Source organism: Pavona decussata, unplaced genomic scaffold, assembly GCF_977016875.1.
Source record: "Pavona decussata unplaced genomic scaffold, jaPavDecu1.1 SCAFFOLD_51, whole genome shotgun sequence".
In the NCBI taxonomy this organism is placed as follows: domain Eukaryota; kingdom Metazoa; phylum Cnidaria; class Anthozoa; order Scleractinia; family Agariciidae; genus Pavona; species Pavona decussata.
In genome coordinates, this window is record NW_028145473.1 from 6,270,102 (window position 1) to 6,284,965 (window position 14,864).

The following is a 14,864-nucleotide window of genomic DNA, read 5'->3' on the forward strand; positions in this document are numbered from 1 at the left end:
CAGATAGGCATTTTGTCTGCGCATGCTCATCAGATGAGCATTCGAACACAAGCTTGGCGCCATTTTGTTCTGTAGAGCGCGCTGTCCGGTTTTACAAGTGGACGATCGACGCTTCAGAAACGCTGTCATAGCAAAACGTGAAAGGGAGTAACATTTTTACCAAAGATCCTATCCCTGAGTGTATTTACAGTTTTTGCTGTCACTTTGGTTGGCGAGATTTTAGCGATCAAAGCGTGAACAAGAATGGTAGTAATGTGCAAAGCAGAGTACTTTGGTCTGATTTGACTGCGGATCAAGAATTGTCTACAAGAAATCAATCGAGTGAGGTAAGTGTCAAGGAGTTGAATTTTTGTTTTTGTGATTGTAGATTGATTACACGAAAGCTTTCTTTATGTGCACGGTCATGTTTGAGTCCTAAATTTTGATCTTTAACTCATTTTGCTTCAAATTGAGAGTCGATTTGCTTAAAATTTTCACCGTCCCCCCAAGTTTAAATTGTCATAGACAACGTTGTCATTCCTCTCTCCTTTCAGTTGTATACGATCTGAGGGATTAAAAAATGTTCTACGTTCAAGATTGGTATGCTATTCCACGGCTGTTTTGAGGTACTCGCATCCGGCGAGTTTTTAGTAGATTTTCTGAGACGTGGATCTCTAAACTCCTTGGTCCAGTTGCCGTTCACGTCTGCTGTGAAAGGTAAGTATTAATGTACCTTTTTACTGTTGCAGTTAGACTGCATTTAAATTTAGATATGAATTATTATTTTGTGACTGTGTTTTGTCAGGTTCAGTGTCAGTGGTTCCTTTCTCGAAGTTTGAGCTCGAGAAGAAAAGTAAATAAATCTTTTTTGTTTCACCGTTCCCCCAGTTCCAAATTGCTGTCATTGCGATGATAATTTATTAGTCTTTCGCTGTACTCGACTTATGTCTGTTAAAAAAATGTGCGCTTTCAACTTAAGGCATTCTTAGAGCCGATAGTTTCAGCTGCTTTTGTCACTGTTGTCTTTCGGCGCTTACGCCAACCTGAGCTTACGTAGTTGTTTTCAGGAACTTTGAAGTGAGCTGCTTCAGTTCTGCATGATACTCGTTTCATACGAAATATAAGCTTGAGCTTTTAGGTACCCAACGTGTTGTTTTGAAACCAAACAATGTGACCAGCATGATCGTTATACTATAACTTAAACTGTTTTGGGGGGAAAATATTGGAAAACTGTTAATAGCTTATCTGGACATTTCAAGAAGGGAGGAATTGATCGAGAGTGTATATTAAAGCTTTAAGCTCACTTCATTTCGTTCGTACACTCCCAATATTTTCGTTTTCTTTATTTCGTCAAATTTATAAAGGGATAAGGTTATCTGTCACGAGAATCTTGTGAGTTAATTATACAATACGAACCGGTAGGTACCAAAAGTACACCCTCACAAAACTGCATTGTTTATTAATCAAAATACAATGAATCAATGGATTTCAATATGCCTCTGATACTGGAAAAAGTATCTGGCTTGTAAATTAATCTCTCTATGTACATAATTAAGAACTCTCGCTTACCCAGTTTTGTTTTAGATGTTTTTATAAGGTCTGATAGTAAAACAAGGTTTTTATGGAAACTATTTCACAATTCATGACATTACTGGAGCATCAGAATGATCCCACAAATCAAGGAAACAACGGTAGACCTTATTTTCTCACCACTGCATAGTGCTGGTGTCAAATTAACTGTAGCCTGTGACATCACAGAAACAGCTAAGAAATCTTTCTGATTATGTTTGATCAAGTTCAATACTGTTTAATTAAAATTTTGTTTAAATTTGTTCGATAAGATGTCCTGGGACACAGGCAGCCCAAGCTCACTATCAGAGAACCGTTGAATTATAAGGATTTGTATGGGAATACAACGGATTTGTGTAAAATGGTAGAAAATAACAGTGTTTTGTCAATAAAGTCAACTTACCCTGTTTCGTCTTGTATTCTTTGTCATTTACCAGCTTTTTAAGCCGATTCGGAGCGATTTAATGACATGTTCTCTGCTGTTTAGGGAGATGTGCAGTGGCCCAATAGTTGGTACAATGGATAGAAGTGATGGCTGGGAAGTCAAGTTCTTGGGAAAGCTTTTATATCCAGAAGCAGTAGTGGATGGATATGAATAAGCAGAATGGTTATGTGAAACACTCGTATCAAAATGTCTATGGATGGCATCGTCCAGATCTGGATTGTGGCTGATGAATTTCTTTAGACACTTGTAGATGATTTGTCTACAATAAAACTGACAAGGCCAATCTCCAGGCTGGATAACAACAAACTCTCTCATATAATCACCTAGGCCTGCACCAATCACTACATCATATGCAGCCTCGAAGTCAGCCTTTGACTTAAGTTGTAATTCAACAAAATCAGCCAGGTGTAGATCATCCATTTTCCTCATTGTCTGAACATTGTCGCTTTCACAGTACTGGTGTATATTTAGACGTTGTCGTTGTAGTTCAGGGTTAAAAAAAGCTTCTGTAAGCCAGTCTGGCATAATGGAAGCATAAGAACAACTTAGATCATGCATGCTTGATGCAGATGTTATGATCCCATGGCATGATTCTATTTCAATTGCGTTAGGGTCATGCATGAAATTTGCCTGTTGCACAGTAATAGCTGGAATTTGTTTAAATGCCTTAACAACTATGGTACACATTGATTTAGCCTCAGATGCCTTGTCTTCCTGTGGCCTCCGTTTTGTATGAACTGAGGTGTAGTCATCTAGCTATTATGAGGATTAACAGCCACTTGTTTTTTATAGCGTCATCTATGAAATCTTTGAATGACTGGTAGTGGGTTTTAGACATCATATTAACAACATTATGTACTATTCTCCTGGCACAGGAGTGTCCCATAATGTGCTCGGTTTCCAACCCTTCTTGGTTGAGTTGACTACTCCTGAGATAAAGGGCGTGGTCAATTTGAAGGGGGTTACATGCTTGGCTCAAACAGTAGCACATGTTATATATAACTGAAACAACCCTTTTTTTGTTTAGGTCTATACGGTCTGAAGAATGTCTTGATGTTGTCACTGCACTTAGAATGTTATCAAATAACTTTGTAGCTCCTGCAGAAATACAAAACTCCCTGGATGTGTCAGGGTCATACAAATGTGTTTCTTTTTTTGTAATAAATTCAGTGTACACTTTGGCTTTCACCATTTGGAGCTCCTGCTTTAAGTCACATACTACATGAAAAATAAAAATACAATTGATACACTTAATATTGTGACCAGCATTAACTTGAGGTTAAAATGAAAAAATACCTGTGTTTGATATAGCAGTTATATTTTCCACAATATTGGTCAGCGCCACACATTCCCAGAATAATTCAATGTAAGGTCAACTGTTTATTTTTAAAACTTTATTAGCTGATTACACAAGGATGTCGTTTGACTACACCTACCCAAATTTTCTTTATGTGACCCTCCCTTTTTTATGCTGCATTTAGCAATGGTTCTACTAAGTAAGGATTTTGAGAAAATTTAAAATAAAAATTAGTGAAAAGAGACTACGTTTGAAAATGAAGCCAGGATGTCTTTGAAACGTAGTCTCTTTTTGCTATCTTTTAGTTTAAATTATGTAGCAATGGGCTTCATATAATAGTCCCAGTTAGAAATCATTTAGAAAACTTTAAGGCTTGGGATCAAATAACACCATAATTCATTGCGTAATAGTCCAGTCTCGTGGTATCTTGAAACTAGTACTCTTTATACTGGTATTGTATGACATCCAGCAACATGACAGAACTAATATCTCAGAAATGGCAGGAGTATGATGATATTGCCAAGATTACTGATTCAGACATTGGGAGCCAATTTTATCCCATTCAGTTGTAGCACATGCATGACAAAACCAATGCACAACACAGACTCTACTCTTCACCTAAGAGGTGATTTTCAATGCTTTGGATGAAAACAAATAATTTAGTTTACTTATTTTCTGATAAAATCTTTAAATTTTCCTCCATTTCTAGATACTTTTCTTTCGGTAAAACTACCATCTCCCTAGCACTATCCTCACTATCTGATTCTGCCTGTTTACTATTACACCAACGCTGTCGCTTTTTAGCCAGTCGTCCACGTTCGTTCACATTCATGCCAACAAACTTTCAAACAAAAAGACAAGATTGTGTTAACGTTGACTCAAGACATGTTTATTTTCTTTAAAGGGATTAGCTAGCCTCCTGAATGTTCAACAACAGTAAGCTCATATAATTACAGCTCATAAGGACCATGAAAATGAAGCGTAACAAATGGGTTAATGGAGATAGAAAAGCTGGTTTCAAAACTAACGTGCTGAAATTTCTGTCCAGTGCGTCTATGCTCTTGAAGAGCCCTTCGGCATCCTTCACAAATATCTGCACTTGAACTCGCACTTAGCTTGACTCCAAAACAATTCTCCAAATCGTTCACGTATGCACTTGCACTTCTAAACCCAGTTTTCTGCGACTTTCTACCACAAACAAGACAACCGTCTTTTGATCTTTTCACACCCTCTGCGTTCAGCGAGAGAAGCAAGATGCACTGAATTACGAAAAAACATTTCGCCGCGAAGACCGCCATTATTGTTTATATTCTCTCTCCTTTTTGACCCAGCAAAATGGCGGGAAAACCAAGCCGCGTACGCGCTGAGCAGGCGCATGACAGCGGATACGCCCATGAGAAGATCCCCGTTTGATCATGCGCAGACAAAATGCCCATCTGCTTCCTTTGGCGCGAAGCAGCCTTCACACAAAGAATGAACTTCTTTCAAAAGCTTTGATTGGTTAAAATGACGAGAGAGCAAATTTGACCAATCAAAACGCTCGTTAGATTCCTGAGGGAGTTATGAGTGGGGGAGATCAAAGTTGGTTGTGTTGTGTGGCGCTGTGAGCGACGAGAGGAATTGGGGAAAGATTTCACCATATTTTCAGTGTATTTTGTTACAGAACTTCTTCAGGTCAGTACGGCTTCAATTCGAGGGCTTTATTTATGACGATGTATTTTATTTCAACATCGTTTGTGTGGTTGCGAACGACTATTATACACGAAAATATTCTCAGTGGACTGTGAACATCTTTGCAATACAAATTTCTCCTCGCCACGTGTGTCGGACGTGAAGGAAATTCTGGATTATTTCTTGATTTATCATTCTGAGAAGTGAGTAGTGTGATTCCAACTCTGTTTGTTTTCCCATCCACTAGTTCTGGTCATATTTGTGTGGCATTTTTGGTGCGTGAAGGCATAAAAGGCAACCGAAAGCAACGTTAAAGTTCGCCATTACCAGCGTCCCTGTTTTAGCCTGGTGTTGAGTCACTGCTTCCTGCCGGAGAACTTGTCTTGTGGAACAGGTTAACTGAGGAGGAAACCTCACAATACAGGAGCTGTAGTGACACTTTAACGAAATCTTGTTTATTGGATTGGTTTTTAAGCCGTATGAGTTCAGCTACAACGAAGAATTCTGCTGAAATTATAGTCAGTACAACACCAGACGACGTGGTAGGTATTCGGTTAATTTTGTAGACATTTCGACAGTACATTTTTAAAATGGTTTTTCTCCCTTTTTTAATCCTGATTTTTTTATAAACATCTACCCAGAGATGGAAGCATTACTTAGAAATTATAACCATGGTGAAGTTCTGTTGTTAATGCGTTTTTGCCGAACACTTGTTCAATATGACCAGCTGAAAGCTTTAATATGTGGTTACCCGGCTTGTGCTGTTTGCTAAGGAGGGTTTTATGAAGTCTTAGTTCCGATATTCGTCTGTGCAGTTTGTTTCGCTTTACGTATGATATTTCAGAGTGGTATTAATCGTCATATTTGTTTCAAATAGCGTTAGTTTTCAGTTCAACAATGGATTTGTACGGCCGTTTGCAAATTGTACTTATTTGCTTTCGGTTTTCTCTCTCCATTCATTGCTTGTAGCGCAGGTTCAAAGAATTTGAAGGTTTCGTATCGTAGCAGTTGTATTGCTTATCATATAGTTCTTTCATCCAGTTCTGAGTTTTGTTATAAAATGACGTTTCGAAATAACCTTATTTGTAAGCTTATGTAATGAAAAATTGGGAGCGAGTCGCGAAATAGCAAACATGCACTAGCTATAATCATTTTTATTACGAGATCACAGGCCAAAGTGTTATCATTTTTGCCCTGTTATCCATGCTTAAAGGTACCGCTGTTATCTGTAACCTAGTTTACATCCAAATATTTTTTCCTTTTTCCCGGATTATATCAAGAAACTAATATCTAGCTGGCAAACGTGCATCGTTTTGTTTTTGTTCGGTTTGTTTGTTTGTTAGAATCCACGGACGGTCCTCGCAACTAGAATTTTCACGGTAGCAATCCAAGTCACTCTCCATTTACGATAAATTATGAATTGGCTACAGTATTTTTCTTCGAAGTAGCGGAAAAATTAGTTGTGTTAGATCACCTTGCACAAGGGGAAGTTAAGTTCATTTGACCTGTAATAGGGTAAGTTTCCGCAAGTTTGATCGTTGATACTCAAACCGTGAGTGGGAGGTTTCTGCTAGTACCTCTCATTTTTGACGGTGTAAACTGTTTATTTATATATGCTGCAGATGTTTTTATAAGGATAAGTTTGTTAGGTAGAACCGTCATAGAATTCTTCCTGAAAATACTGTTTAGCTACTTACAAGTCGGCTTATTACATAAAATTCTTGTGTGATATTTGTGTTGGAATGTAATAACAGACAAATTTTATTCTTATTGCATTTGACGCTTGTGTGCGTTCTGTATTTTTCTAGGTTGTTCACTCTGATGCCAAAGGCTCCCTCAACCCTAATGCTGCCGTCTTTGATTGTTTAAGGTGGGTTTTAAAGCAAGTGTTGAAACGCAATTTTTAATTAGTTTTGTTTTTGTTAACTTCCGTGGGTGATTTAATATAATGGGAAAACAATAGATTAACAGTTAAAGGGAAACCTCATATACTTAAATAGTATACATATCTTACTCTCGTATAATGCTCATCATTATAATGCAACTGAGACTTAATGCAAAATGATTTCCTTTATTCCATTTACTGAAATGTATCCTCTTCTCCCAAATCATGGTCTAAATCTGTGTGCAAGGCATTCACTTAATCAGTGTTAAAAACAAAGTTACAGAATGCGCTTTTCAAACTATTTTAAGGACGGTGCCTACTAATACCGAAGTATTTTTGTGCAGTTTATGACTATGCGGGAAAAGCAGATCTCAGCAAGGCCTATTGGAATCCAAAAAGAAAATTGGGGGTAACCACGCATTTTTCAGAGATAATTAAGCAATAATATCTCTAAAAAACGCCAAAATATAAAGCACTGTATGGGATTTTTTCCTAAATTGAAGCTTAATTATCTCTGAAAAATGCATGGCTACCTCCAATTTTCTTTTGAGATACCAAAAGCATTTGGTAAGTTCTGCTTTCTCCGTATAGATTTAAACCGCGCAAAAATATTTCTGTATTAGTAGGCACCACCCATAGGAAACCCGAGTATCTCGCGATGCGCAGAACGTATGCGCAGTAACAATAGTAGGCACCGTCCTTAAATGCTACAGTGTATCTTGAAAGTCTGGTTGCAGTAAGTATTTTTAAAGTTTACAGGTTTCTTGTGTCCATAACAACAGCCAAGTGTACATGTCGTAAGACTGGTTTTGACTAGCGCCTAAGTGCAAGGAGTAAGCAATTGTTTTTTAAATAGTCAAGTTCATGTTCTACATGTCTAAGCTAAACATTCAACATCTCTGTCCTTCTCACCACAGTTAATGACACCACAACTCCAAATTTGGTGTTCTAATAACTTTGATGATGCAGTCCCATAAGTTTCCAGAGTCATGATATTGTATTTAGCAGCCCCACTTTCATAAATACTTCAGGGGCTTGGTACTCTTAGCTAGTTTAACATGTTGTGTCAGCCAACTTGTATTAGAAAATCAGGGTCGACTGAGAAATCCCCAAGAGCAGTTTTATTTATCCTTTGCATGCAGTATGTATAGGTTGTAAACAGTAAAATAAGGAGTTGTAGACCTTTTTCGTGTTGGGCAGTATTGTTAGGTGTTTTGGTATACAATATGCAGTGTGTGCCCATTATGTTTTGTAAAGAAAATCAAGGCACTTATTAAAGGCCTTAATGGGTCATTTGTCACTTTTCAAGAATGGTCTCTTTCAAGGGAATGTTACTTTCAGCATTTAACAACAACCATCAACTTCTATTGCTACTTCTTGCTTTTCCAGGTATTGCATAAACTTTGTAAATGACCCAGCTTGCCAGATTCTCTGTGTAGCTAAGTACGTAAGCCATGATGATGTGCAAATGATTATTGGGATGGTCGAGACAATGGCAACGATTTTGAAATCTTCAAAAACAAAACGGTGAAACCAGCCAACGTTTTTCTATGCACATCCACGAGCAGTTATACTCAGACAGATCTTCTCACATTTTCAAACATTTGCAGAATTCAGAGCCTTGTCTTGCCTCTGTTGAACAGATTGTTTCAAAATGTTAGATTCTGCAGCTACTAAATTTCAAGTTATTTGGAGTTCTTTACTCAAAGTCTGTAGCTGCTATGTCTATCTCTACCACCACACAAATAATATTTTGTATGTCTTTGCTTTCTGGTATTGAGTTTTAATACCAAGTATGCATTTCTCAAACTCCTAGAGAGAGAGTTTGGACCCAAAAAACTATTTTCACACACAAAATTTGTTACCAAAAATTCAATTTTTTTATAATTTGGCAGCAGAAACATTTAAAGTTTTCCAAGCTTAAGAAACACATTGGTTAAGGACGGTGCCTACTATTGTTACTGCGCATACGTTCTGCGCATCTCGAGATACTTGGGTTTCCTATGGGTGGTGCCTACTAATACAGGGATAATTTTGCGCGGTTTAAAACTATACGGAGAAAGCAGAACTTAGCAAGTGCTTTTGGTATCTCAAAGGAAAATTAGGGGTAACCATGCATTTTTCAGAGATAATTAAGCTTCAATTTAGGAAAAAAATCCCATACAGTGCTTTATATTTTGGCGCTTTTTAGAAATATTATTGCTTAATTATCGCTGAAAAATGCGTGGTTACCCCCAATTTTCTTTTTGGATTCCAAGAGGCCTTGCTAAGATCTGTTTTTCCCGCATAGTCATAAGCCACACAAAAATACTTCGGTATTAGTAGGCACCGTCCTTAAGTTTGTACAAAAAAATGACCAGTAATGTGTAGAAAGGGAGTAAGAGAAATTCATTTTGGGCCTAAAAGCTCCTTAGGAGCTTTGAAAAACACATGCCAGGTTAGCATGGAAACTTTTCTTTTCTTTAAGTAACTGTGAAGTATCACAGTGGACTCTCTCCTAGCAACCACTTCTTGAAAGTGACACCTCCTGTTAGCAACCACTTAAGTAAATAACTGTTTTGTGTCTCTGGCAAATGGTGTTTCAAGATCTCTCTCTTAAATGGCCATTGCTGAAATATCTTTAAAGCAACCTTACCACTTAAGGGCTTTTTTATTATTTTCATACGAGAACAACATGAAGATTTGATCAAGCAAATTGAAAAAATCTGTCATATACATGTTAAGTTTTGTAGATTTTCAGGGGGTTGCACTTTGCATGGGTCCTACGTCCCGTTCACACTGACCCTGTTGGTCTTGTTTACCTATTTTTATAGCTCTTGTTACTTTATTTATTTTTTATTTTTTGTGTGTGCTACAAATGTGTCCTATAAAGCTGTTAAAAATAGAAAATGAAATATTTTATCCTACTCTTATCATTAGACAGTGTTATTGTTTGACCTGATTTCAGCTGATAAGGCAATATAATACACTACTGAGCTTCCCACCCATAACAGTGTTGTTGCTTTCTGACTAAAATGACCCAGCAATCGTAAAGATCACCCATATCATTAAGTTTCTTTGAACAGTTTTCAGCTGTTACAGGTGCAACAGGTTTCATGCCTTGATTAGAACTATGTACTGACCGCTTTTTTATGCAGGTGGTTCCTTACAGGAGAGTTGACTATATTACGGTGTAACTGAAGCCTTAAGCCCAACCTTGGGAGTTGCTTTAAGCCCTTTGCTACCAGAGCCTTTTACCCCATTGCTGTCGTTGGGCAACACAACATAGGATGTCTATATGTTGTGGTTCAAATTTTTTCTTGGTGTAAATTTTATCATCCTGTTGTTCTTAGGTATGCTAATGTAAGATAATGAGTTTGAAACAATGGAATACACATACAGCTGTTTTGGCAAATGTTGTCCAAAAAAATAGTGTAAAAGCGTATGTGACAATGCTGAAAGGTGGTCTGGGAAGTACCCAATAAATTTCAATCAAAGCTCAGAATCCATATTGCCCGCCATCTCAAGTCCTCGCTGCATGGTATTATGAGGTATTATGGATTCTGAGCTTTTATTGAAATTTATTAGGTATTTCCCAGACTACGCTTTTACGTTTTTTTTGGACAACCTTTGTTGGAACAGCTGTATACGTCCTTGGTTGAGAAGGGGTTAAGATATTATGTATGTATGTCTGCATTCATTTTAGAGCACAAGTCTTCGTCAAATTGAGTGCAAATTAGGGCTAGTTATTATACATTCTTTTATTTCCCAGCTGCATTTTACATCTCACTGCTGGATCGGAGATGCTCTTGAATGCCCAACTTTAGGTTGAGTGGTTCCACAAGGGTATTTCACTCATAAGGTTTTAGTTAAAGGCACATAGCAACAGAATCGTGTCATTTTATTGGATTTGTGTTATTGTTTTCAGTCACATGACGCTTTCTGATGGTGCTGGTAATGCTGTTGTCGTCACTCCTCCAGTGACCCCCCCTGATCAATGGCCAGAGGCTACACCTTCTAGTAAACCAGACAATATGCAATACAGTCCTAACACAGCTATGAATGGCTATGGGCCTTACAGCAACCCAGTTACCCCTGAAGTCGTACCCATTCCTGCAGAGTTATCTCCTGATAAGCTTCCTGTTGAAGAGTTAAAAGTCCTACTCAGACGGCAGCTGGAATACTACTTTTCCAGGTATGTTTCTTCATTGTTTCAATTTCTATTTTGCCATAACTGAATGAAACAAGAATTTGCAAGTCTGTTGCCTGAATGTTTTTATTATTTTATGGAGTTCAATATGTAGGACTGCAGAATGTGAAATGTTAGGTGCTCCAGTTAAAAACTGGTGGCCTGTGTCAGTAGTTTTTTTGGGCTACCTGTGCCACTGCACTGGCCTCCTGTAAGACAACATGCATGGCAAGAGCCGTGTTAAAAAGAAAATGGCTGCACCTGGTTTCTTCTTTAAGGACGGTGCCTACTTTTGCTACTGCGCATACGTTCTGCGCATCTCGTGTCAGGTTTCTTAACAACAGTACCTGCTAAAACAGAGTTTTTTTGGGGCGGTGTATAACTTTGTGGGAAAAGCAGATCTTGGCAAGGGTTATTGGAATCGGAAGAGAAAATTGGGGGAACCATGCATTTTCAGAGATTATTAAGCTTCAATTTAGGAAAAAATTCCATACATTGTTTTGTATTTTCGAATTCTTGTTGCTTAATTATCTCTAAAAAATGCGTGGTTACCTCCAATTTTCTTTTTGGATTCCAATAACCCTTGCTGAGATCTGCTTTTCCTGCATAGTTATTAACCTCGCAAATATACTTCAGTATATGTGGGCACTGTCCTTAATTGGATGAATTACTCTTCCTCATGTTTGATATATTACATGACAACTATACACTCTTATTGCCCCAGCAAAATAGATAGCAAATCCTTTTATGGAGCATTTGACCCAGGTATTTTGTATGAAGTGAAGTTATAAGTTTTCAGCAATGAAAGTGTAAGCAGTGAATTACATAATTTTTTGTTAATGCCTCACTGAATGGTGGTTTTGACTTATTAATTCAGACGCGTCTCTTGGAGTGAACAGCAAAAGGAGATGGAATCAAGGCTACCTTAGCTTTATAAAACTGCGAACTTCCTTTACTAGCGTGGCCTTAAGAAAGCCATTACTCAAGAGTTCCTGTTTACTAATAGTTGGATTGTATTGGTTTTAGTCTCTGACCGCCCACAGATAAAACTGACATGAATACTTAATTCTTACGTAATATTGCTCAGCATGTTGAAGTTCAAACTCATTCTCATTTTTGTTTTAACTAACAGAGAGAATTTAGCAAGCGACACCTATTTAGGTAAGTCAATCTCAGATTGTGAACTATTAGTTTCAAACTGTTTGTTGCTTCTTCAAATAAAATAGGTTGACTGCGATGAACTTGGATTATCACACTGCCTCTGCAAACTTTCAATAGCAACAAAATTCAGGGCCAAACCTTCTCATTTGAAAGAGTCAAAGAGTTAGTCCAGTTCCCTTTCTTTCAATAACAAGCCTGGCTACCAAGGTTTGCCTGGTCGTGAATTCTTGAGACACTGACTTTGGTAATGAATTACTGTTAAATAAGTACCATGGAAAAATTAGGTAGATATGGCATTTGGACTATTAGAAGCTTTAATTCAATGAAAAGACTTGCAAATGTTTTGTTCTGTCTAAACTTAGATAAGATGTGTATAGTCATTTACTGAAACAAATATTGCATCTATATGTTCTTCTGTTTGGCTCTAAGTTGTTAGACAACCAAGACAAACAAACAAAAATGAAAAAAAAAATCCATTGTCATAAATCAAACCTACAATCGTGACCAATATTTCCCGTGACAGATACGAAAATAGTTTTTGGAACTTGCACATTTGTGTTTTTGATATCCATAACCAGTCGCTATAAGGGTTGGTGGTGCTGTCATTGTGAATTTCTGGAAGCCCACCCCTCCCTCAAGTAATATTGATAGCCACTGAAATCATTTGGACTGTACATAAACACAGCAACATGACAGCATTACATGGGGGCGGGGAAGAGGCGAGGTATTTCTTTTTGAATTTTGGAAATTGTTCCGACAGTTTTGACCAGGATTGTAGGTCACTGACGTGGAAGGCATATTGCTTCACTGGACCACAGGGGTTTACACTGTACAGAACGTTAGTATTTTGAGTTGTGTTAAAGAATACCTGCTGAAATTTGGCAAACCTCTATATGGGAATTTTGAAAATACACAGAGTTCCTGACACTATGGGTTGTGCTGGCATGACCCAAAAAGTAGTTATGTTGTATTAACCTCAGGTAGCTCACCGGGAGTAATAATAATAGTTTTTATGTTTACATTGATTAGTTTCTCAGATGGATGGGGATCAGTATGTTCCTATCTGGACAGTAGCCAACTTTAATCAGGTAAGTAAATGACTTTATTACCACTATGATTTGCTTTCCTTGCAATTAATGCCCTTTGTCTCAAGAGTGTCCCAATTATTGGTAACTGCATCAACTGGGGAAGCCCTCAGTTGTGCCACAAAAGAGGCTATTGACAGACGTTACTACACTGAAGTATCTGTTGTAGCTTTTGTCATGGTTACACTCAGATGTGTGTCAATAATAGACCACATCAAAGTTCACTATATCCTGCCCAGCTGCACACTGAACTCTTGATCAGCTGTTCAAAATCTTAATGAAACTCCTGGGATTTGTTTGGAGTGTAAATCCTAACAGTGTAAACACTTCAATTAAACATTGAAGTGACTATGTAGAATTTAGTAGAAGAATTATTTGTGACAAGATAGCCAAATGACTCAGTTGGTGTCAGTTTATTCACATTTCCTACAGATGGGGCTCTGGTTAAATGACTAGCTACAAAACGGAAATAATCCTGTCTGTTAAGTGTTTAAGTTGACTTGGTGGTCATAAGGAAGAAATTTCTTTGGATTTATTTGCTTTATAACAGCTGTATTCTATTTGTGTTGAAGCCTTAACCCTATATTTAGCATCGGTCAGTGACTAAAAATGTGATCTCTTGAACCAAAGATGTGATGATTGATGGTTCAATATATGTTGCACAAAAATAGTTACGGGAAAAACTATATAACTTTTTAAATGAGAAAAACACTTCCTGTTATATCAATGTGTAGCATGAACTGAGTTAGTCCGTGCTGACCATGACATTTAAATTGCTACAGTTATACAGATTTGTCATCTAAGAATCCTGACATCTTAAATTCCTTGATTTACATGAAGATTTAAGTTATTGGTTTTTATTAAATCTGAGTCAAGTGAAGTGAAGCTTGAATGATTTCTTTTGTTATCTGATTGAACTGAAACAAAAGAAATCAACCAAGCACAGAGTCCTTTTATTTTTAGTTGCTTGAGGTTTTAGAATTAATTAATTTCCTTGATTTGAAAATTAAGCTAAACTAAATTGCCCCTTGATTTACGCAAGTGTTAAGTTAATTTTTTATTATAAATTAGGCTTGTTTCTTGCATGTTTGCATGATTTCATATGTATATCATTAAGCAATCTGGAGCAATTTTGACTAAGATGCATAATTCTACTTAAGGTAGTTTTCACCAATTAAAGTGCCCATAACAGAATTTTTTTTTATTTTCTCATCTAAATCTTTACATCACGCAAAGAACTTCCGCAAAAAAATTTTTCAATTTGCATGAAACGCGAATTTTTTATGAATTTTACAAATCTTTAAAATCCTATTTTATTGCGGCCCACCCGCCCCGCTGTTGACAATGCCGACGGGCTCACAATAGGGCCACGTGACATCGTCTGTGACGTACATTCAGGAACTCGCGAGTCTACGCACTCACTTGACCTTCAGTAAAGTACATTTGCGGCAGAAAGAAAATTGTCAGATTCACCGGTAGGAAAGAAAATAAGTATATCCCATGACAGAAAACTTATCTGACACGGAAAGTGAGCAAACCGCTGAAGAAAGCAGCTAGGACGAATTTGAAAGCGTTGAAGTCGAGGCGATAGATGGCGTCCACGA

At 37.4% G+C, this 14,864-nt stretch overlaps 1 protein-coding gene, 1 long non-coding RNA gene and 1 pseudogene across 3 annotated transcripts in view; 2 read left to right on the forward strand and 1 right to left on the reverse strand.

Annotated features, from left to right (window-relative positions):
- The first annotated feature begins 3 nt into the window (after positions 1–3).
- LOC146481273 (uncharacterized) lies at positions 4–1,711 on the forward strand. Its single transcript, XR_014864558.1, has 3 exons — positions 4–326; positions 534–700; positions 1,564–1,711. It is a non-coding gene; the product is annotated as an uncharacterized LOC146481273 (long non-coding RNA).
- Positions 1,712–1,978: 267 nt separating this feature from the next.
- LOC146481274 (uncharacterized) lies at positions 1,979–4,588 on the reverse strand (annotated as a pseudogene).
- A 247-nt stretch (positions 4,589–4,835) lies between these two features.
- Positions 4,836–14,864, forward strand: part of LOC146481275 (uncharacterized) — a 34,607-nt gene continuing 24,578 nt past the window's right edge. For both annotated transcript variants that reach the window (XM_085108917.1, XM_085108918.1), the window contains exons 1-6: positions 4,836–4,964; positions 5,209–5,503; positions 6,770–6,831; positions 10,754–11,020; positions 12,147–12,175; positions 13,205–13,263. In XM_085108917.1, coding sequence (XP_084965043.1) covers positions 5,441–5,503; positions 6,770–6,831; positions 10,754–11,020; positions 12,147–12,175; positions 13,205–13,263 — 480 coding nt within the window. In that variant the 5' untranslated portion in view covers positions 4,836–4,964; positions 5,209–5,440. The remainder of the gene's footprint in view (positions 4,965–5,208; positions 5,504–6,769; positions 6,832–10,753; positions 11,021–12,146; positions 12,176–13,204; positions 13,264–14,864) is intronic.